A 19,545-nucleotide genomic window follows, 5' to 3' on the forward strand; every position below is an offset into this window, starting at 1 on the left:
CAGAGAAGAGCTTTGCTCTTGTGTAGTGCCTTCAGTAGCTCGATGCAGTCATTGCAACTTCTCTACCGAGTGATCAACCTCTTGCAGGGAAAACACTGCACTGGTGCATTCCTACCCCAGGGTCATCCTGATCCCACCCCCACCCCCCCAAAAAATCAGGCTGAAGGCAACAGTCCCCCTTTGTAACAGGAAGTTGCAGCCCAGGCAGAGGGGCAGGAGACCAGTGAGCTGAGCCACAGGAAAGCAGAGTTCAAACCAAACATTGACACAGAAGATGACTACAGGGGTGTCACCCTGTCTGGTAAACATGATTACTAGTTCCCTTTATGCAAAACACTCTTTCTCCCTCCAAAGCTGGGAGAAGAAGGAGTTTGAGCTGTGGAGAGGAGCTCCACCAGCACGGGGGTACACGGATGAGAGCAGCTCGGCTTCACAGACCCCAACCACGACCCCTTAGTGATGCCTGACAGAGTGATGTCCACCCTGAGGGACAGAAGGGGCTTGCCCTGGACTACAGGTCCCCTTGTAGTGTTGCTCTGGCTTCACCAGGGAGCCAGGGCTGAGAGAAACCTGACTGCCTGGAGCCTTAAGACAATGAGATACGAACCACCACAGGGCTTGTTCGGCCAAGCCCCAAGTTACAACGCTCCTCTTGGATCTTCCAACACGCCAACGTGTTTTCTTCCCACTTCCCTTTGGTCCTAGGGGGAATCTGCGTCCCCTCAGCAGCAGCAGTGCAGTCCAGCCTGGAGAAGTCAGGCAGTGAGATCCAGGAAGATGGCATTGGCAGTGGTCTGTCCGAAGATGAAGGCTCCGAGGGTGACCATGAACACCCCGTAGCTGACCTGGGCCCACCAGCTGTGGATGCAGGAGGACAGGGCACATTTTACAGGGGACCTTCACCCCAATACCCACAGGGGAATAGGGGAGAGGGAAAGCACATTTCAGTTACCTGATTGCCCTGGTTTCTTGGATCTCAGAGAGCTTGGCTTGAATCAGACAGAGCCCTGAAAGGCAGGGGAGGCAAATTAGACCCAGATGAGGACTGTGCCCTGGGGACCAAGCAGACATCCCACAAGCCAGGGAGCCACACTCCCTGTTACAGAGCAGAGTCCAGTCAAAATAGTTGGGCTGCCAACCAACCTCATGCCACATTTTTGTCCTTCTCTAAAAACCTCCTGATTCCAGGCACCATCCTGTTCCCTCCCTCTTCAAGACACAAGGCCAAGAGACCCCTGCCAGCCCCTGAGCATCCCGGGATGCCCTACCTGGGAAGACAAAGATGAAGCAGGCGGCCAAGCCCCCAATGACAGAGATGACTTTGCCGATGTCAGGGATGAAGAGAGCCAGGAGGAGGGTCAGGAGGAACCAGCTGATGGTCTGAAGCAGGCGCCTCCTCCGCTCCCGAACCACGTCCTCTTCCACCGTCACCCCGGTGTAGCGGAGCCAGAGACCCTCCAAGACAGCCCTGTGGGCACAGACCCAGGGCAGGGGGGCTTCCCTGTGCTGCCCCTCCTGCCCACACCAGCCCCTGCCTTCTCCCAGTGCTCACCGGCCACAGAAGTGCAGGATGGGGTAGGATGTCAGTACGCAGAGGATGATGAAGGCCCGGGCCAGGGCAACAGGGATGTCATCGGAGGGGTAGGACATCAACACATCCTGGTCCACCCCAGCTCCAAAGGTTAAGAAGCCACAGACACCTGCCAGGAAGGGAGCAGTCAGCAGTGGACAAGGAAAAGTCTCCTGCACTTGTGTTTGAAGGACCAGACTTGGATGAATATGGCACAGGGCACACTGCAGAGGGGGTTAGATGGACTCCCCTCCTTTTCCACTCCCTTTCCTGCCCTCCAGAAGTTCACAGCCTCTCCAAGGACTGTGCCACACCCATGTGGTACCACCCCCTCACTCACCAGTGCCTGTGTAGACAAAGAGAGCGATCACCATGGCTACTGTCACCACTGCCCCCCAGGTCTTCACCTCCGGCTGCTTCATGCTGTTAAACACGGGCACGCTGCTCATGTGGCACTGCCAGGACACAGAGACATACAGGGATACACGATGGGCTGAGCCATGCAGCATCCCACTTGTGATATCCCAGGCTTGCTGTGATATCCTGATCCCCCCAGGTTTGTCACTGGGGAAGAAAAAGTGGGGTAACAGCCTTCCCCGGACTTCCCAGCTGGGGGAAAATGGATCCACCTCCATCCAGAGGTGGTGAGATGTTAAAAAGGCTTCAGCCCCCTCCCAAAGCTGTGCAGTGAGCACATGGGGAGGGTTTTAGCCAATCACCCAGGGGAGCATCCCTGGATCACGCTGGTCCCCAACCCAAGCAGCAGTGGCATGGAAAGGGAGTGCTGGGCTCGTGGCCTTACCTGGAACCCAAAGCAGATGGTGGGCATGGCATTGAAGACAGCTGTCCAGGTGGAGGGGCTGGTGGGAGAGAAACACCCACCAGTCAGACCAGGGCCCCCTGTGCCCCCCAACCAGTGCCCAGGGGAGGATGAACTGGGAGTGCTCAGTGTCTGCTGTTATTGCATCCCCCCACCCAGCATGATACCACTGCGTGGAGTGCCTGGCACTCCCTGAAAACCAGGGCCTTGCACTGAGACAGAACTAGCCCAACCTGAGCATACAAAAGTAAAAGTATCAGTAAAAAATAAGGATCTAATTGGGCAGCGCAGAAAACTGGTCTAACCTTTGCTCTGCCCAAAAATTTCCATTGCCTGCACTGGCTCCAGAAACATGCCCACACTGTGAGGGAGGGAACAAGCCACAGAGGCTGTGCTGGCCAAGGAAATACCAAAATTATCCAAAAGTAAACACAGCCCTTGTTGCTGGGTGAGCACAAGCACTGCACAGGGAACTCAGGGCCCGGATGTATCAGAGCTAAAAGTCAATCAGTGCTCCTCAAAACCTGCAATGGAGCCGTGGGGACCTTCAAGACGACCTCTTCCTCTTCCTCATCACCTGCTCCTCTGAAACATGGAGAGGTGCAGCCACTTGGGAGCTTAAGGCAGCAACATGCAGCATCCCCAGGTCCAGGGATGAGACTCACGAAAGATTTGTAGCCCTTTGCAGCCCTCGCTCCCACACCCCTGCCAGGCTCTGCAGTGTTGAGATGGCACCATCAGCATTGTGTCACTGCCTCTCACCTGGTGGGGATCTCCACAGGCACCAGCTCCTTGTCAGGCCAGATGTACTTGATGATAATGACGGCTGTGACGTACCAGGTGCCGATCACGCTGAGGGAGCTGTGAGAGGGGACAGGAGACCATCAGTGCTCTGCCTCCCCACTCTGTGTGCTTAGGTGGGTTCTGGCTGGCCTACCCTGACTCCCAGCCCTGGAGGGCTCTCCCTACCGACCTGGCATATTTTTGGAAGCCGATCTCCTTGGGGATGGAGAGGGGCAGGATGAGGAGGAAGGCGGTGATGCTGATGGTGAACTTGCGGTCTGTGTACCAGCGGCTGCTCCCAGCTTCCTCGGGCTCCTTCACCAGAGCAGCAATGACTGTGGGAACAGCCAGGGCAATCAGGTTGTCCCTTCCAGCTGAAGGGACAGCAACCGGTTGCTCTGTGGGACACACTTACTCTTGTCCTCCTGGTCTCCGATGATGATGAGGAAGGCGATGCAGGTGCCGAAGGTGTAGACGGCGATGGCCACCTCGCACAGCACACCAGGCACCTTCCCACAGACAGCCCACACAACCTCCTGGTAGGTCCGCTCGTTGCTGGCCTGAGAGCAGTATGCCAGAATGACCAGACCTCCGATGATGAAGATCAACATGCACTAGGGTGGGGAAGAGACAGGGAGGGGACACTGAGGCAACAACATGACATGGTCCCCAAAGCCACCCTGGGCAGCCATCCCTGAACACACTGAGCATCTCTGGTGTGCCTCACCCAACAGAGCTTCTTGCCAGCAGCTTGGTCCTTGGTCCTCCCTGAGCCCTTTCTGGAGCTCCATGTGTCCCTCCCGTGCACCCTCCCAGGATGGGATGGGGACTTTAGGGGACTTTCCCTTCCCCACCCTCTCACCATCTGCAGGGTGACACCGGCAGCCACGCCGCCGGCCATGCTGAAGGCAGCAGGGAAGTTGAGCAGCCCAGCGCCGAGGGCGGCGTTGACCACAATGAAGACAGCCCCCAGAGCCGACGTGGCCCCCAGACCGTTCCCTTGGCTCTCCGCGCTCTTGGGCACCGTCTCCACGCTGGGGCTCTGCAGGAGCCTGGCCCGTTCCCCAGCATCGTCGCTCCACTCCCAGTCCTTGTAGTCGCTGTTGATGCTCCCGGTGCCCTGAGCCATTGTCCTTCCTAGGGTGCCACACGCCACTGTCCACGTCCCACTAGTGGTCCTGCACCAGGCTCAGCCCGTCGCTTCGAGGAGAGTCCTCTGCCAGCACTGGCTCCATCAGGCAGGGAGGGCAGCAAACAGGCAGGCTGGGATGCAGCAACACGGGGGTCAGGCACTTCCCTGCTCCTAGAAGGGGATGATGAAGGACACGGTTAAGTGTTAGTTAAATTACCTTAACAAGGGACAACCTGGGCATCAGATGGAGGCACAGGGAAAACAAGCTCCCCGGGTCTCAGTTTGGGGGGGGGTAACAGCACGCAGGTGTCCTCACACCAGCAGAGACACAGCAGGAGAACTCACCTCTCGTGCCCCAGATCCAGGGAGAGGACACTGCTGCTGCCAGATGGGGGGCTGAGCCCCACCTCCGGGGCTGGGGAGCTGCAGCCTCACAGCAGGACTCGCCTTTCTGTGGGCACGAGACCCAGCGTCACAGCTTCCTGATTTCCAACCCCAATTCCTGCAAGCTCTGCAAGAGCCACTGTGCACGTGATCCTGGGTAAAGGGCAAGGCTGAGCTCAACGGGAATGACCCACATGTGCACCAGGAACACCATGTCACCAGGAAAAGCAGGACTGGCCCCTTCCAGTGCACGCCCAGTGTGAACACTGGCACATGTCTCAGAAGCTTTTGGACCTGAAGATCTGGTGTTTCCAGCATCGCAGCTTTTGGGGGTGGGACAGCCCAGATCTCATCTCAGTGCCTCCAAGCTGGAGGAAATCAACCCTCACAACCTGTCAGGGCTTTGCAGGGACCTACACGGCCACGGGAAATCTCTTTTCAAGGAAAATAGCTTTTCTTTTTTTTTTTTTCTGTAGACGACATCTACAGAGACTCTTCCTGCCCAGCCCACCCTTTGCTTCTGGGCTATTTAAACCCTGTGCTTTTGCTATGAATCCTCTTCAAAGATTTCTGGGAAAGGTGAGGAAGGGCTGCCCTCTCCCCTGTGGGCAGGAACGTGGAGGGGACGGGCCGGTGGGTCCGCGTGGGCTGCAGCTCCCACCCGGCCAAGGATGCTGCAGGGGGTCGATGCTTCTCTCAGGGCCGGGGGAGGATACTGAAGGGTCCTTTCCCCCCAGGCAACGCCGCCGTACTCTGACAACCGCAGACCCCGAGAGCAGGCGTTTCTCCGAGGGTGACTCGACAGCCCCGGCGGCGCCCCCCGCCCCGAAAAGCAAGGCCCGGAACCGGTGACGGCCACCCCCGCTCGCAGGGGATGCCCCGGGGGACGCGGCGCTGCCCCAGCGGGTCTCCGGGCTCCCCGCGTGTCCCTCCACCCCCGCAGCCCCGCAGCCCGGCCCCACTCACCGGGCGGTGGGAGCGGACCCGCTCCGCTCGGCCCCGGTGCCGGTCCCAGCCCCGGCCGGGCTCGGCGGCGGCAGCGCGGCGGCGGCTCCGCCCTGCCCGCTGCACGCCGGGGGTTGTAGTCCGGCCCCGCATCCCGGGGAGCATCACCGAGGGGCTCCCCCTTCGGGCAGCCCGGCCCTGCGGCTGAGCCGCGCGGGGACCCGCGGCAAGGAGAGGGCGACAGACAGGGCTGTGCTCCAGGGTGCTTTTATTGTACAGGGAACGGGCGGTAGAAAGACCCCAGGTAGAGTAAAAGGGCAGGAGGAGGCAGCTCCGGAGCCATGCAGAACCGGGGAACCACAGCACAGGAACCCGCAGCGCCGAGGGCAGCACCCACGGCAGCAGCACGGAAAGCGGTTTATTGCACAAAGGACAGCAAGCAGCGGCTGTGGGCACCGGGCCAGTAAACAAGAGGCGTGGAAGTGCAAACCCGTGTCAGGGAGCGGCGGGAGGCTCCAGCCTGCCAACAACGCGTGCTAGACTGGGAGAGGTGCACTAGACCGGTCCTTGCCAGCTCCCAAGGGGCACACGGCTGCCCTGGGCAGGAATGAGAAATGAGGACTGCTCTGCTAAATACCCTGGTATGGCTGCAGAGGGGAAAGGTGCCAGCAGAGGTAATGGCCCCGGGTCTGCCTCGGGAGGCACCTTGGGCGGCCACAAGGAGAAACCCCGTCACGCTCCAGTGGCAGGGGTTAGCCCCATGTCCCAAGGCAGGAAGTCTTTGGGAACTTGTCCTCTCCCCAGCAACATCTACGTTCAACCCTGCAGGCTTTAATTTCAGCTCCACGACACCAACTCCCACCTGGGACCTCAGCTCACACACCCCTGTGGTCTTGTAGCACACCGGTGGGAACTGCCCTCTCTCCATGTGGGATTCTCAGATCAGGGTTTCACTGGCCCTACAAGACCCCAGGTGCTGGCACGTCACCAAAAGGGAATGTTTGGTGCATGGAAGGGACAGGATCCAGCTGCACAATGACAGGATGAAGTCCCCAGCTCAACATAGCCATGCACCAGTTTATTTGGATTAAAAATCAGAGTCCAGTGAGTCACAGGACCTCGGGGACACTCAGTTCTCCCCTCAGACTTCCCTCAGGAGCTTTTGTGTTTTCTGGTGTCACCAGAAATGTGGTTGAACAGAGCAGATGAGAGGGGCACCCCCACATGAGGGGGGACACACAGCAGGACCAACCTCTTGGCTTAGGGCTTTGGGACACACACAAAGACTGAAGGGAGGGCAACGGGAGGTACAGGGCTGGACTGCTGGGCTTAGGGCAGGAATGGGGTGAGGCAGAGAGCACCAGAGAGCAGTTTCCAGAGGTGGTTCTTACTGGGGGGGAATGAGAAATGGTTTCACCTCAGGGTACAAGAGTGAAGTCAGGAGAACCAGGCAGGTTTAGAGGAGGGCACTGCCCCACACACCGATGCCACTGTGAATTACACCTGAGAGGAGAGTCCCAGATGGAAAGAGCGAAGCCATCGATGGAGCAGAGTTTGGTAGTCAGAAGTCCTCAGAGCTGGTTGTCAGAGGACAGCTTTGGTGCTGCCCAGCCCCAGGCTGGGAGGATGGAGGAGGATGGAGCCTGCTGGCAGCAGGGAACGGCTGAGGAGGTCGGAGCAGTGCACCGGAGCAGCCCTCCCACTCAGCCCACCCAGCTCCCTGCCCGCTGCCACTCGGGCAAGCAGCCAACAGCCTCCCAAAGCCTCCTCGTGGGAAAACGAGTGTGGGGAAGCCTTTGGTGCCTACGCCGGTAGGATGGCATGGCTAAGCCTTTGCTTCCTCCAGCGCAGAAGGGTGCTGGGGCTGATGGAGAAAGGATGGACAGAAGGGAAGAGCAGCTGTGACGAGCAGGAGCCAGCAATGATGTCCCTGCTCCACAACGCAGGGAGGATTTGACTAGGCTTCTACAACAACTCATCTACAAGATACATTCAGCGGCGGCTTCAAGTGCTGTGGCTGGAAGTATTCTGCTTGTTTCTTTTCCCTCCCCATCTTTGACTGGTGGGGAAGGGAAAGCCACCAGCTCCAGGGCACACCTTTGTCTTTACTTTGTGACTTGATGGATGGCATGAGCCAGGTAACCTACGTTGCCTGATGAAACTCCTGCCACAGAGATGCGTCCATCCTTTGTCATGTAGATGGAGAACTCCTTCGTCAGCCGATCCACCTGGGGGGAAAGAGCAGAGTTAACCACAGGCCAACCTCTGCTCTGTCAGCAGAGTGCAAATTTACCCAGCTTGGCACCTGCAGTCAAAAACTTACTGATAAGGACGCAAAGGACACTTTGAGACCACAGGAATTGCGTTTACCTGGTCAGGTTTCAGCCCTGTGAAGCAGAACATGCCGATCTGGTCAGTGATGTGCTGCCAGTTGCGGGAGGATCCCTCCTTCTTGAGGTTGGACACCAGCTGATTCCGCATGCTGATGATCCGGTCAGCCATGCCCTTCACCTCCACCAGCCTGAGGAGCCAACCAAGGAACTGCTCAGAGCAGGGCTGGAACACCCCAACACTGCTCTTCCCACCCCAGCTACTGGGAATCGATCTCTGCACCTCGAGGGGCCTCATATGGGGATGCAGACGAGCAAAGACCAGGGAGCATGAAGATGTAGCTCCAGCTGAGGAGCTGCTTCTTTCTCCTGATACCTGAAGCTGACTGCTATGTGTTTGTTTCATAGTGGGGGACACTACTCCCAGAGTGTAGGCATTTCTCATGTCTGAAAGCCACAGCTCAGCAGGATGCCTCATGGCAGCCCTGCCTAAACCCAGGTAAAGCATCTACAGATAAACCAACAGTGCAGAGGCAGCTTCCAGCACAAGCAGACAGGCCCTGCTCCAAGGCAGCACAGCTAGGAGACGTCTCTGCTGGGCCCTGGATCAGGCAGAAGCATCAGGCTGCCAAAAGAACACAGCCCCCAGTGAGGCCACAGCACACTGCCAGCCTTTGTTCTGCCAGGCCAGCTGCCAGTAGGGACCCCACACCGAGGACCTGGGAGAACAGCCCAGGCTGATGCCAGGAAGCAGGCTTAGGGCATGAGGGTTACATTCCTCGTCTTGTTCCCAGGGGGCTTATGCTTCCATTTCCCCCATGTGAGAGACACTACGTGGCTGCAGCGTTTCAGTCAGACTTTTGTACTTCTTGGATAGGCAGCTCCTGCAGCCCTTAATCCCAGGGGAGCTTTATCCCTCCTTTACAGTGTTTTCTGCCTTGGTAACACAAGGAAAACTTGTTTGTATCAAGCTAGACCAATACCAGCTGATGCCAGGACATGAGCAGGGATTTCTCCAGTGAAAAGGGGCGGCACATGGTTCTGACTGTTCCTGAAGCTAAGAGCTGCCTGTGACAGCAGCAGGCAATAAGCACAGCACAGGGCTGCCACAAAGAGACTCACACCTCACTGTTGTGAGCATTACAGGTTCCTTCTTACCACTCCTTCCGTAGGTCAGGGGTGTTCAGGATCGTAGAGGCAATGCGGGCTCCGTTCATGGGTGGGTTGGAGTACATGGGACGGATGAGGATCTTCAGCTGTGACTCGACCCTCTTGGCTTCCTCTGCATCGCTGCAGACCACTGTGAAGGCGCCCGCACGCTCTCCTGAAAGAGAATCAGAGAATACTCCGAGTTGGAAGGGACCCACCACAAGGATCATCGAGTCCAGCTCCTGGCCCTGCACAGAACACCAAGAATCACATCTGATAGCATTGCCTAAACACTCAAACTCTGTCAGGCTTGGTGCTGTGACTACTTCCCTGGGGAGCCCATTCCAGTGCCCAACCACCCTCTGGGTAAAGACCTTTTTTCCTAATATCAAATCTAAACCTCTCCTGGCACAGCTCCAGCCATTCCCTCGGGTCCTGTCACTGGTCACAGAGAACACAGATCAGTGCTGCCCCTTGTGAGAAGCTGCAGCCTGTGATGAGCTCTGCCCTCAGTCTCCCCCAGGCTCAACAAGCCAAGTGCCCTCATCTGCTCCCTGTATGGCTTCCCCTCTAGACCCTTTGCCCTTTGGATGCTCTGTAAAAGCTCTATATCCTTCTTATACTGTGACACCCAACGCCACACAGCTTTAGTGGATCTCTGTTCTCTGGAAGGGTCTCCAGCGGGTTATCCCCACCCAGTACAGCAGGATGAACACAGGCAGCAGGAAGACACTGGCTGCTAAACCCCAGAGGCACCGGGGTGCCTCCAGCAGCCCAGATGAAAGCCCTTCCAGGCCCCCTCACCGTAGAGCCCCATGTTCTTAGCGAAGGACTGCGCGAGGACGATGTTGATGCCCTGCTCGATGAAGTGCCGCACGGCCCAGGCGTCCCGGTTGATGTCCCCGCTGGCAAAGCCCTGGTAGGCCATGTCAAAGTACACGAGGAGGTTTCGTTTCTGCCAGTAAAGAGGGGAGAGAGTGTCATGGGAGCTGAGCACCCTTCCAGGGAGCAGGGCAGCAGGGTGAAAAGAGCCATGCAGGCAGCGGCCTGCCCGCCTGCAACCATTCTCCTCCAGGAGAGGCACTCCCCTTCCTTTGCCACAGGGGAAGCAGCCCAAAACCTGCAGCTGCCCGCCACACATCAAAACGGCAGCTAAAAACCCTCCAGTGCATTTATGGGATGTGCAGTCTGGCACAGGAGGCACAAATGGATTCAGCAGTAATAAAATATTCTATTTCAGTGTCTTCTGTATTATCAGTTTCCAGGAAACCACCTGGGAACTCTCTAGGCAGGTGCCTGCCCTTCCAGTTCCTCCAGGCAGATAACCCAGCCACAGTGCCCTTCAGTCAGGAGACCCACAGCCTTCTGGGGGCCACAGAGGCCACTTTGATATCTACCAGTTCTCAGGACACTACTAAGGAGTCCCCAAGCCAAATTTCACTGGCTACAGCTTGAGTGAGCAGCAGGGAGGAGGAGGAGAGGGTAGAACCTGTCCCTGCCTGTTTCCAGCTGAAGCTTGTGAGGAGACACTGGGCACATGAAAGATCTTGCAGCATTTTGAATACACCAACACTGGGAGCTCCACTCCAGCGATCACAGATCACTCTTTCAACCCTGCTCTCCTTTCAGATATCCCTGTCCCAGCTTCCTGGGAAGGTGCCAGCAGAAAGTCTCATGGTCAGCCACATGGTCACAAAAGCCCGATGGGTGCATTTGTCTGGCTCCTGTCAGGAACATGACACCCATCCTGGCTTCAGGGAAGAGAGTAACCTTTACCAAAGTGAAGACCAGGTGCCACCCATGAAAGGCCAGTTGTGGTTTCCCCAGGAATGGTACAGTACCCCTGGGACACTGCTCACCTTCACTACTGCTGCCAACTCCTTCCATTGCTCCTGCCGGGGATCCACCCCGGTGGGGTTGTGAGCACAGGCATGCAAGAGGATGATGCTCTTCTCTGGAATTTTCTAAGGAAAACATTACAGAGAATGAATTATTAATGGTATCTGAGCGCTCTCCTCAGCAGCAGAGATGAGACTCATGCCCTAGACAACTTAGATGAGCTCTGCAAGGGTTCCAGACTTGATTTAGTGCCTTCAAGCATTGTAGGATAGAATATCCTGAGTTGGAAAGGACCCACCACAAGGATCACTGAGTCCAACTCCTGGCCCTGCACAGGACAACCCCAAGAATCACACCCTGTGCACAAGCTGTCCAAATGCTCCTTGAACTCTGGCAGGCTTGGTGCCATGACTACTTCCCTGGGGATCCTGTTCCAGTGCCCCAACCACCCTCTGGGTGAAGAACCTCTTCCTAATACCCAGCCCCTAATACCCAGCCTAAACCTTCCCTGACACAGCTTCATGTGGGATCATATTTAGGGTAAAGTAAGATCATCATCCATCTCCCCACATCACCTCCCTGCTTCCAGGCATGGAAGGCAACTCACAGAAATGTCATCTATGGCTCCAGAGAAGTCAAGGCTGCACGTCTTGGGGTCGTAGTAGCGGTAAGACTGAAGTTGCATGCCAGCATCACGGAAAATGGGGGTGTGATTGCCCCAGGACGGCTTGGGTAGGTACACATGACGGCTAGGCTTGAAGAACCGGTCCTGGTCAAGAGAAAAGACAGAGTGTTCAAACAGGTTGAATAGATTCAAGCAGTTAGAAAACCCTAGAGATTCAGCTCTGGTCAAAATACGGCCTTTCCTTCCCCCACTGGCCAAGGACTCACCAAGAAGTTGGCTCCAATCCTCAGAGATCCGGTCCCAGAAATGCCCTGCACAGTGACGTACTGCAGGGGAAGAAAGAGATACCTGAGTGTGAGCAGCCCTGTTACGATACGGGGAAGTACAGTCCCTCCATCAGCACACCAAAACAGGGACAAGGGATGGAGGGACTGCGAGGCTCAGCAGCTCCAGTTGCAGGGCAGGGATTTGGGCGCCCTGGCAAGGTTAAATCCCTTCCTTGGACAGGGCTGTTCCACCCCAGCCTCACAGTGAGCCTTGGGCCCAGCCAGCCCACAGCTCAGAGCCATCAGTACCCGCCGTGCCCCAGCCCCTCCTTACCCGGCCACTCTTTATGACCTCGCTGTTTTCACCCAGGGCCAGCTCTGCAGATGCCCGGGTGAAATCTGCCAGTCCCCCAATGGGCAAGTACTCCTTGTCCATCTTCTTGGATGCTATCATGGCCTCAGCCTGGAAGAGAGGACACACGTTCAGCAGGGAAGGCATCCCCGTGGGGAGGACAGTGGGCAGCTTGAGGTCACTTCTCTGCACTTTCTGCTTGCTCAAAAGGGGCAAAAGTTGGTTTACAGGAGTTTCTGTTCAGGGCTCAATCCAAGCAAAGGGCAGCAGTAAACATCTCAGATGAAACCCTGCTTGTACCAGGGGATGTGGTGCCCAGCAGCCACCAGAGCCCTCAGTGGGTGCCAGTGCCAGTACAGCAGAGCCAGGACACCCAACACCAGAGGAGACCACCACTTCCAGCCCATTAAAAGTCAGTGGTGCTGCACAAGGACATACATTTCTCTGCCCAAGCAGGAAGTGTCATGCAGGAAGGTGTCTTGAGTGTTACTGAAAGACAGATATTATGTCTATACAGGTGACGTGCCTGGACCAGGTAGGGTAGCAAGCCTTTTGCCTAGCCTCATCATGCTGAGAGTGGGACAGACCCTGGCAGCAGTCACATACCACCAGGAAACTGTCCCTGCAACACCAACAAGGCCTTCTGGTTGTGACCCAGTACACGGGGAGAGGGAGGGCAAAGGATGACTTTAAACCCCCCACTGGTGAGACACATGGACAGCACACCCCCCCAGCTCCAAGGAGATCAGCCAATCAGTGTGTGTGTCAGCTGCCAAATATTTAACAGCCTATTTCTACCCTGACAGCCCTGAAAGACCCCATAATCCCCTCAGGGCAATGTCCACACTCTGCTCCCTGGGCTGGAGTTTTAGACTGGCTTATGGAGAAATTGGTAACATCGGCTCAACAGAATTTCTAAGACTAATCCATTAAGGGGACAATATCAGGTCTTTCCTCCCATGTTGGGTGGCCCAGGGAACATCAGCCTATTCAAGAAACACCTTCAAGTTGAAAGGACAGGTGCATTGGAGGGGTTGTGCAAGTCAGCAATTAGTTAAGGGTTACATGAATGGGAACAGGACATGTATTTCCTGTTTTGTCCCCTACTACCTAACGGCTCTGTCATGCCTCAAAAGCATCAGCCCTGCTAAAGGAGACATCCAGGAACATTTCCTGCTCTGTTAGTGACAAAGTTTATTTTAAGGACCGAAGACAAGCCTTGCTCAGTGGCCTTCCCCCTCCCTGACACCTGGCCTGGCCAGCACCCGGCTCACCTTGCGGACACAGTTCAGGACATAGGGCTTCCCGTTGTCATCCCGGTACGCCCCCACACCCAGGTTCATCTTCTTGGAGTTGGTGTCGCGCTTGAAAGCTTCTGTCACCCCCAGGATGGGGTCGGGGGGACCCATCTCCACGTGGGCCCACCATGAGCTAAAGGGAAAAAGCAGCAGCTAAGAATTAGCCAAGAGAACTGGGCAGAGACGTACAGCAACACGAGTAGAGAGAAACCCTCAAGGAAATCTTGTCTTTAAACCACTGAAAAAGGTACAAGTAATGTTAAGAGAATTATCCAGAGGGGAAAAAACCAAACCAACCCCTTTATGCTCCATGATCTGGCTCTGCATTTTACGTTGCAGAATGGACAAAGAGCCTCAGTTCACTGTGGCTGAAGATACCTGACTCCCTCCCAGTCATTAGTGTGTCGAAATGGCCCTGTTTGCTTTTCCTGCTGACACCACAAAGAGTCCAGGAAACAGAAACCTTGAACTCTCATGCTCTGGACAAGTGCCCAGAGCTCACAGGTGGGATTGCATAGGTTAGTACCCCCCAGGGAATGTTGGCCAGAGCCAGGCAATTGCACAAAACGTGAATAGGGAGCCTCTTCCAAACTCCCGGAGGGGCTCTAATGTGTGAAAACTAATCTACTTTTCCCACAACATTGGCTGACCTAATAGAGATATTTCTATTTCCTGCCCTACAAACTCTTCCTCATTTCTTGTAGCCAAATACTGTTTTCCTGGAAATGGCAGAGGACATTTTCTTCCCAGGGTGACAAGTCCCTTCTCCTGCTGTCAAGGAGGAGCTTTGTGCCCTGCTCCCCCAGCACAACAAACCACCTGCCTCTGCCCTGTTGGCAGCACACCCCGAGATGGAGAGGCTCTCTTAATGTCAAGGGCAGACTAGACCAGGCTATAAAAAGAAACCTGTTATTTCCTTCGGCCACAGCCTCTGCCCAGCCCCACGTCCAGGCTCTGCAGGCCTGCAGACAGTGCAGGAGCAGCGATGTGGTGGTTTTTAACCTGCCTGCCAGAGGCTGTGGCTGTCCCAGTCCCCTCCAGAAGGCTGGGTTACTAAAGGCAACTCCACCCAGCTCTGAGCATCCAGACTCATGGCACCACACCGGTGCCTACCCAGGCCCCAGAGCTCAGTGGGGAACAAAGAGTGGATTGGGTTTATCTCCTCTGGGGCAGGACTCCTGATTACTGAAGGAGAAATACAAAGTCAGGGAGGCATATCAGCTTTACTAAACTCTGCAGCCCACAAAAGGCCACCTCACCTGAAGATAACAACCTTTCCCAACTTGGGAATGCTGTCCTGGGGCTGGATTCTGCCCCAGGCAATGCAGGCAGCCTGGAGCCAGCTCAGGGACAGCCAGACCTCCTGCTGAGTGCTCAGTGCAGACTCTCTAGGCAGATACAGGTCTGTGGGCAGCAGGGCCAGGCAGGTTGAGGAAGCTCTAACATGATCAGGAGAACTCACAAAATCATCTTTCCTCTCTACTCTGTCCCTGGTTTAGGTCCATCGAGACCCACTTTACTCACTACATAAACATACTTTGCACTGTCTCGTGTATGTAGATTGAATCTCACGGAGCCCTAAACATATTTTTCCTTCTTCAGATAAATTGCTCTTCCCATCAGCACAATATTTCCAAATAAAAAGCCTCTGTTTCTTCTCTCGATAGGGTCTGTGGAAAAAAGGGCAGTAAACACGTAGAAGGCAGAGCCACCTCAGGTAGTTTAAAAATGGAAGATGTCCTTAATGATTTTTAGACCACTAACCGGTCTTAATTACCTCTTAAGTATAGGATCAGCTTGGAAAGGGGGATGAGTCAATCATGCCAGCAACACACACCCTCCAGAGAGGGACAGGGGCTGCAGCCAGTGGGGAGGGAGTGACCTGGGGAATCAACCCGAGCAGAACTCATCAAGGGGGTAGTCAGGGCAGAAACCTGCTGCAGGATCAGGCAGCATGCAATGCTGCTTTGGAAAAACCTCTCCCACTGCCTTCCTGGCAAATGGAGGGGCAAGGGAAGAGAGAAACATTGTGTAGGAGTTTGTCCCTCTGCAATTTACCTGCTTTAGGATTATTTTGGTATGGAGGGCTGCAGGAGCCTGGCCATGTATTTTAAAGAGCTGCTGCTTTGGAAGTGGTGATGGCACCTCCTTTCTGCTGGGCTTTTCCCCAAGCAGCTTACAGAGTTTGGGGTATTTAGGTCCCGATCCTGCAAAGACTTAAGCAGGTCATTGGGTTCTAACATACTGCAATTAATGCTGATCCTGGGGGCATTTACCTAAGCTACAGCACTCCAGAGAGTTAAGTACTTTAGTTCTGAGCCGGTTTTCCTGTCGGCTTAAGGCACCCAAAGGGTAGGTTTAGGACTGATTTTCTTGTTCTCAGCCTGAAGGTTTCCAGGTGAAGGCCAAAGCTGTTTCCAGGGTGGTGAGCTTGCTGGGAGACAGGAGAAAAAGTCCAGGCTGAGTTGTCCCAACACATCAGGATACTAAAGAGATCACAGAGGCAAGGCCTTCCCAAAGGGGTTTGGGAAAAGAGGTCTACTAGGGATCTGAGGCCACAAACCCTCATACACTGCTACCCCATGGTACTGTTGTCCCTGCACTGCCCTATATTTTATTTTGAGCAATTAGAAGAATATTGGTCTTGAATAAAGGTCAAAGCTATAAACTGCACATCTCTGCCAGGCTAGAGGTGTTTCAATGAAGAAAACTAACCAGAGGTAAATTTAAGCTGGGGCTGAGCTACCCAAGGGAATACTCAATGGAAGTCAAAGCAAGCACACTCTCAAGCTACAGGACTTCAACACAGAAGGCAGAGTCACAGTTTAGATGCTCATCAAAGCTGGTCCAAGTAGTCTCTGTTCTCTTCAGCCAGACTGGTCTTCTGAGCCAGTTTAATGCACAGCTGCAAGTGTAGTGGGACAGAGAGGGGGGGGAAAATGCAACAGGAACTGCACAAAACAGCAATGCCTTTCAAAAACTTCTGCTGAACTTATGGCACAGACCCAAGAGGTGCTTGAGGACTCAAGCCAAGCTGGGAGAGCGAGTGTTTACAAGCCCAGTGAAGGTTTCCACCGTGGAGTGGCCAGCCCAGGTTCCCTGGGATACAGATACATCAGATACTGGATTTCAGAGCCTCTGCCAGAGTCCCCACAGCAGTTCTGCAAGCTAGAGCAGAGCAGAAGGGCCAAAGGCTGTCAGGCTGTCCAGATACCACAGCTAAAGCAAATATTTACACACCAACAATGCCAACAGGCTGCTGGCTACTACAAGGCCTTTCAAGCCTAAACATTCTCGCCACAGAGAGCTGCGGGGAAGCTTCCCACCAAGAAAAGCATTTAAATAGCTGTCTTGTGACATCAGAGCAGCAGACTGAGTTATCACCTTAATTAGCATTTGTGTGCCAAGGGAGCCATTTTAACCGTTTCCTCTCTCTTTATCTTTGTCCTGATTTCAGAAGGAGCATACTCAGCACAGAGTAATGGTAACAGCTTGAGCACCACCAGTTATGTTGCTGAAGATAAGGAAACAGAAACTGCTAATCACTGTTTGTCACTCTTTGTTGCATAACAAGGCACTCTATTCCTGAACAGAAATAACGGGGGCTGTGCACAAGGCTCTTTGCTTACAGAAGGGATGGTCTGTGTCTCTTGGGTAACCTCAATTCAACTTGGTAATTTATAGTTCGCTGTATAACAAGCTTGGGAAAAACAAAACTAATGCCAGGGGGCTCCAATACCTTTCACAGGCCTTCACAGTCCATGGGCACAAAACACAAGCTCTAGGTAGCTGCTCTTCCATCCCTTCTGAGGAGAGCCAGAAGGCTGCCTCAGAAGGAGAGGGACAGGGAGCATTTGTCTCACAAGCATTAATCAATATCTAATAGCCCTCTTTATCTGCTGGAATGGGGATTTAAAACACCTCACTGCTTTCCTGCTCTGACATGGGCTGGAAACTTTCTTAAAGCTTTCCCAGCCAGTGTGGGCCAAGAGTTGAAGGGCTCTGGAGAGCAGCAAGGCCTTGCCCAGATCCCTCTGCACACTCTGCTTCTTGGATGCCTGGTCCAAGTGGTGTTCCCAGCCCTTTGCTCTCAGGTCAGCTGTACTTAGTGGAGCTGTTCTGGGCTCTTCACACAGCTCCAGCTGCACCCTGTATCCTTCCATCCAACTCTGCTGACCAGAGATAGTGGCATCCAGAGCTGCCAGTGCAGGACTGGCCCAAACAGAAACGCCCTCACGCCAGGGTTTGTAGCCTGAGGGCACAGCTCTAGCACAGCCAGCACTGTTTGCATTCCATGGGTCATGGGGTCACTGCAGACCTGCGGCATGGTATCCCCATTCCACAGCACACAGAATCCTGGAATGCTTTGGGTCAGAAAAGACCTTAAAGATAATCTCGTCCAACCCCCTGCCACCGGCAACGACACCTTCCACTGGACCAGGTTGCTCCAAGCCCCATCCAACCTGGCCTTGAACACTTTCAGGGATGGGGCAGCCAGAATTTCTCTGGCCAACCTGTGCCAGGGTCTCACCATACTCAGAGGGAAGAATTTTTTCCTAATGTCCAATCTAGCCCTGCACTCTGTCCATTTAAAGCCTTTCCCCCTTGCCCTGTCACCCATGCCCTTGTCAAAAGTCCCTCTCCAGCTCTCTTGGAGCCCCTTTAGGCACTGGAAGGCCACAATTAGGTCAGTCCAAAGCCTTCCCTTCTCCAGGCTGAACAGCCCCAACTCTCTCAGCCTGCCCTCATAGGAAAGGTGCTCCAGCCCTCTAATCGTGTTTGTGGCCTCCCCTGGACTCGCTCCAACAGGTCCATGTCCCTCCTGTGCTGGGGTCCCAGAGCTGCACAGAGCGCTGCAGGCGGGGTCTCAGCAGAGCAGAGGGGCAGAATCCTCTCCCTTTGCCTGCTGCCCACGCTGCCTTTGTCCAGCCCAGGACACACACACAGTCGGTTTCTGGGCTGCGAGCGCACACGGCCGGCCCGTGTCCGGCCTCTCATCGACCACATCACTCGTGCCCTGCAGCTTCAGCGCACAGCACGAGCAACATCCCAACGCCGCCGCTCAAGACACAGAGTGCCCCCCGCCGCGTTTCTCAGGGCACAGGGCGGCCCCAGTCCCGTTATTCGGGGCAGAGCCTCCCCCCCGTTCAGGGGGCTCCCCGGTACCCGGTGCCCACGCGCCCTCCACGGCGGCGCCTCAAGGGCAGGCGAGGGGCGCCGGGCCGCGCCGCAGCCAATCAGAGCGTGAGAGCCCCCTCCCCAGCCAATCGGAGCGCGAGAGGCCCCCTCCCCAGCCAATCCGCGCGCGGTCCGTCCCGCCGCCAACCCCCTTCTCCCAGCGCGGCGTCACCCGCGGGCCGCGCGGAGGGACCCGCTCCCCGCGGCCTCACAGCGGAGAAACCCCTTCGCCAACGGCACCGGCGGGCAGCTCCGGGGGCCGAGCCGCCCCTCAGCCCTCACCTGGCGCGGGAGGCGGCGGCGGCGAGGCGCGGGGCGGCGAAGAGCCGGCGGCTGTGCAGGAGCGCCATGGCGGCGGTGACGGCGGGACGGCAGCGGGCGGCTCACACCTCACACTGCGAGCGCCGGCCGAGCGCCCCGCCCCGCGCATGCGCCGCCCACCGCCGGGCACCGCCGGCGCTGCCCCCTGGCGGCCGGGACGGCTCATTGCAACCGCACCGGCCCCGCCCGCTCGGGGCTGCGATGTGCGGGGCTGTGCGGGGCTGTGCGGGGATGTACGGGGCTGTGCGGGGTTATACAGGGCTGTGCTAGGATGTGCGGGCTGTGCTGTGATGTGCGGGGCTGTACAGGGCTGTGCGGGCTGTGCTAGGATGTGCGGGGATGTGCTGGGCTTCCTTGGGATATGGATGACTTGTCTGGGACACAGTGAGCCATACTAGGTTGTACTGGGCCATCCTGTGTGTGCCAGGCTGTACTCGGCCGTGCCAGGACATACAGGACAGTACTGTACCACACTAGGCTGTACAGCACTGTGGTTCAGCTGTATAGAACTGTTCAGCACTGTATGGAGCCATACAGGTCTGCACAGGGCAGT

At 55.9% G+C, this 19,545-nt stretch overlaps 2 protein-coding genes across 5 annotated transcripts; both read right to left on the bottom strand.

The window, feature by feature from the left end:
• Positions 1 to 639: 639 nt before the first annotated feature.
• SLC38A7 (solute carrier family 38 member 7) lies at positions 640 to 5,756 on the bottom strand. Of its 4 annotated transcripts, none has more exons than XM_051801710.1 (12): positions 5,656 to 5,743; positions 4,651 to 4,756; positions 4,036 to 4,476; positions 3,589 to 3,787; positions 3,364 to 3,508; positions 3,153 to 3,251; positions 2,373 to 2,430; positions 1,911 to 2,025; positions 1,553 to 1,700; positions 1,269 to 1,468; positions 953 to 1,007; positions 640 to 858 (listed from the first exon to the last, which is right to left on the bottom strand). In XM_051801710.1, the coding sequence occupies exons 3-12, from the start codon at positions 4,300 to 4,302 to the stop codon at positions 756 to 758; spliced, it is 1,389 nt and encodes a 462-aa protein (XP_051657670.1). In that variant the 5' UTR covers positions 4,303 to 4,476; positions 4,651 to 4,756; positions 5,656 to 5,743; the 3' UTR covers positions 640 to 755. The 4 variants fall into 4 exon arrangements, with proteins under 4 accessions (XP_051657670.1, XP_051657668.1, XP_051657669.1 ...); XM_051801708.1 differs by having other exon boundaries at positions 4,651 to 4,842; positions 5,656 to 5,735; XM_051801709.1 differs by lacking the exon at positions 4,651 to 4,756 and having other exon boundaries at positions 5,656 to 5,756.
• Positions 5,757 to 6,691: 935 nt separating this feature from the next.
• GOT2 (glutamic-oxaloacetic transaminase 2) lies at positions 6,692 to 19,114 on the bottom strand. The gene is made up of 10 exons (XM_051801712.1): positions 18,954 to 19,114; positions 13,470 to 13,626; positions 12,178 to 12,306; positions 11,844 to 11,903; positions 11,560 to 11,721; positions 10,973 to 11,077; positions 9,918 to 10,068; positions 9,123 to 9,288; positions 8,005 to 8,155; positions 6,692 to 7,862 (listed from the first exon to the last, which is right to left on the bottom strand). Exons 1-10 carry the CDS (start codon positions 19,019 to 19,021, stop codon positions 7,740 to 7,742), a joined length of 1,272 nt encoding a protein of 423 aa, XP_051657672.1. The 5' UTR covers positions 19,022 to 19,114; the 3' UTR covers positions 6,692 to 7,739.
• Between the last annotated feature and the right edge of the window lie 431 nt (positions 19,115 to 19,545).

Source organism: Manacus candei, unplaced genomic scaffold, assembly GCF_025592945.1.
Source record: "Manacus candei isolate 608988 ecotype Guabito, Panama unplaced genomic scaffold, ASM2559294v1 h1tg000053l, whole genome shotgun sequence".
Lineage (NCBI taxonomy): Eukaryota > Metazoa > Chordata > Aves > Passeriformes > Pipridae > Manacus > Manacus candei.

What these genes read in the sequence shown, in the direction of transcription:
- GOT2 (XM_051801712.1), bottom strand. Translation starts at nt 19,021, where the DNA reads ATGGCGCTCCTGCACAGCCGCCGGCTCTTCGCCGCCCCGCGCCTCGCC. An exon ending in TCCTGAACTGTGTCCGCAAG is followed by an intron (nt 12,307 to 13,469) that starts GTGAGCCGGGTG and finishes CCTCTCTTCCAG; the next exon opens with GCTGAGGCCATGATAGCATC. An exon ending in AGGTCATAAAGAGTGGCCGG is followed by an intron (nt 11,904 to 12,177) that starts GTAAGGAGGGGC and finishes CTTCCCCTGCAG; the next exon opens with TACGTCACTGTGCAGGGCAT.
- SLC38A7 (XM_051801709.1), bottom strand. Translation starts at nt 4,302, where the DNA reads ATGGCTCAGGGCACCGGGAGCATCAACAGCGACTACAAGGACTGGGAG. An exon ending in CCATCTGCTTTGGGTTCCAG is followed by an intron (nt 2,026 to 2,372) that starts GTAAGGCCACGA and finishes GTGTCCTGGCAG; the next exon opens with TGCCACATGAGCAGCGTGCC. An exon ending in CTTCATCTTTGTCTTCCCAG is followed by an intron (nt 1,008 to 1,268) that starts GTAGGGCATCCC and finishes CCTGCCTTTCAG; the next exon opens with GGCTCTGTCTGATTCAAGCC.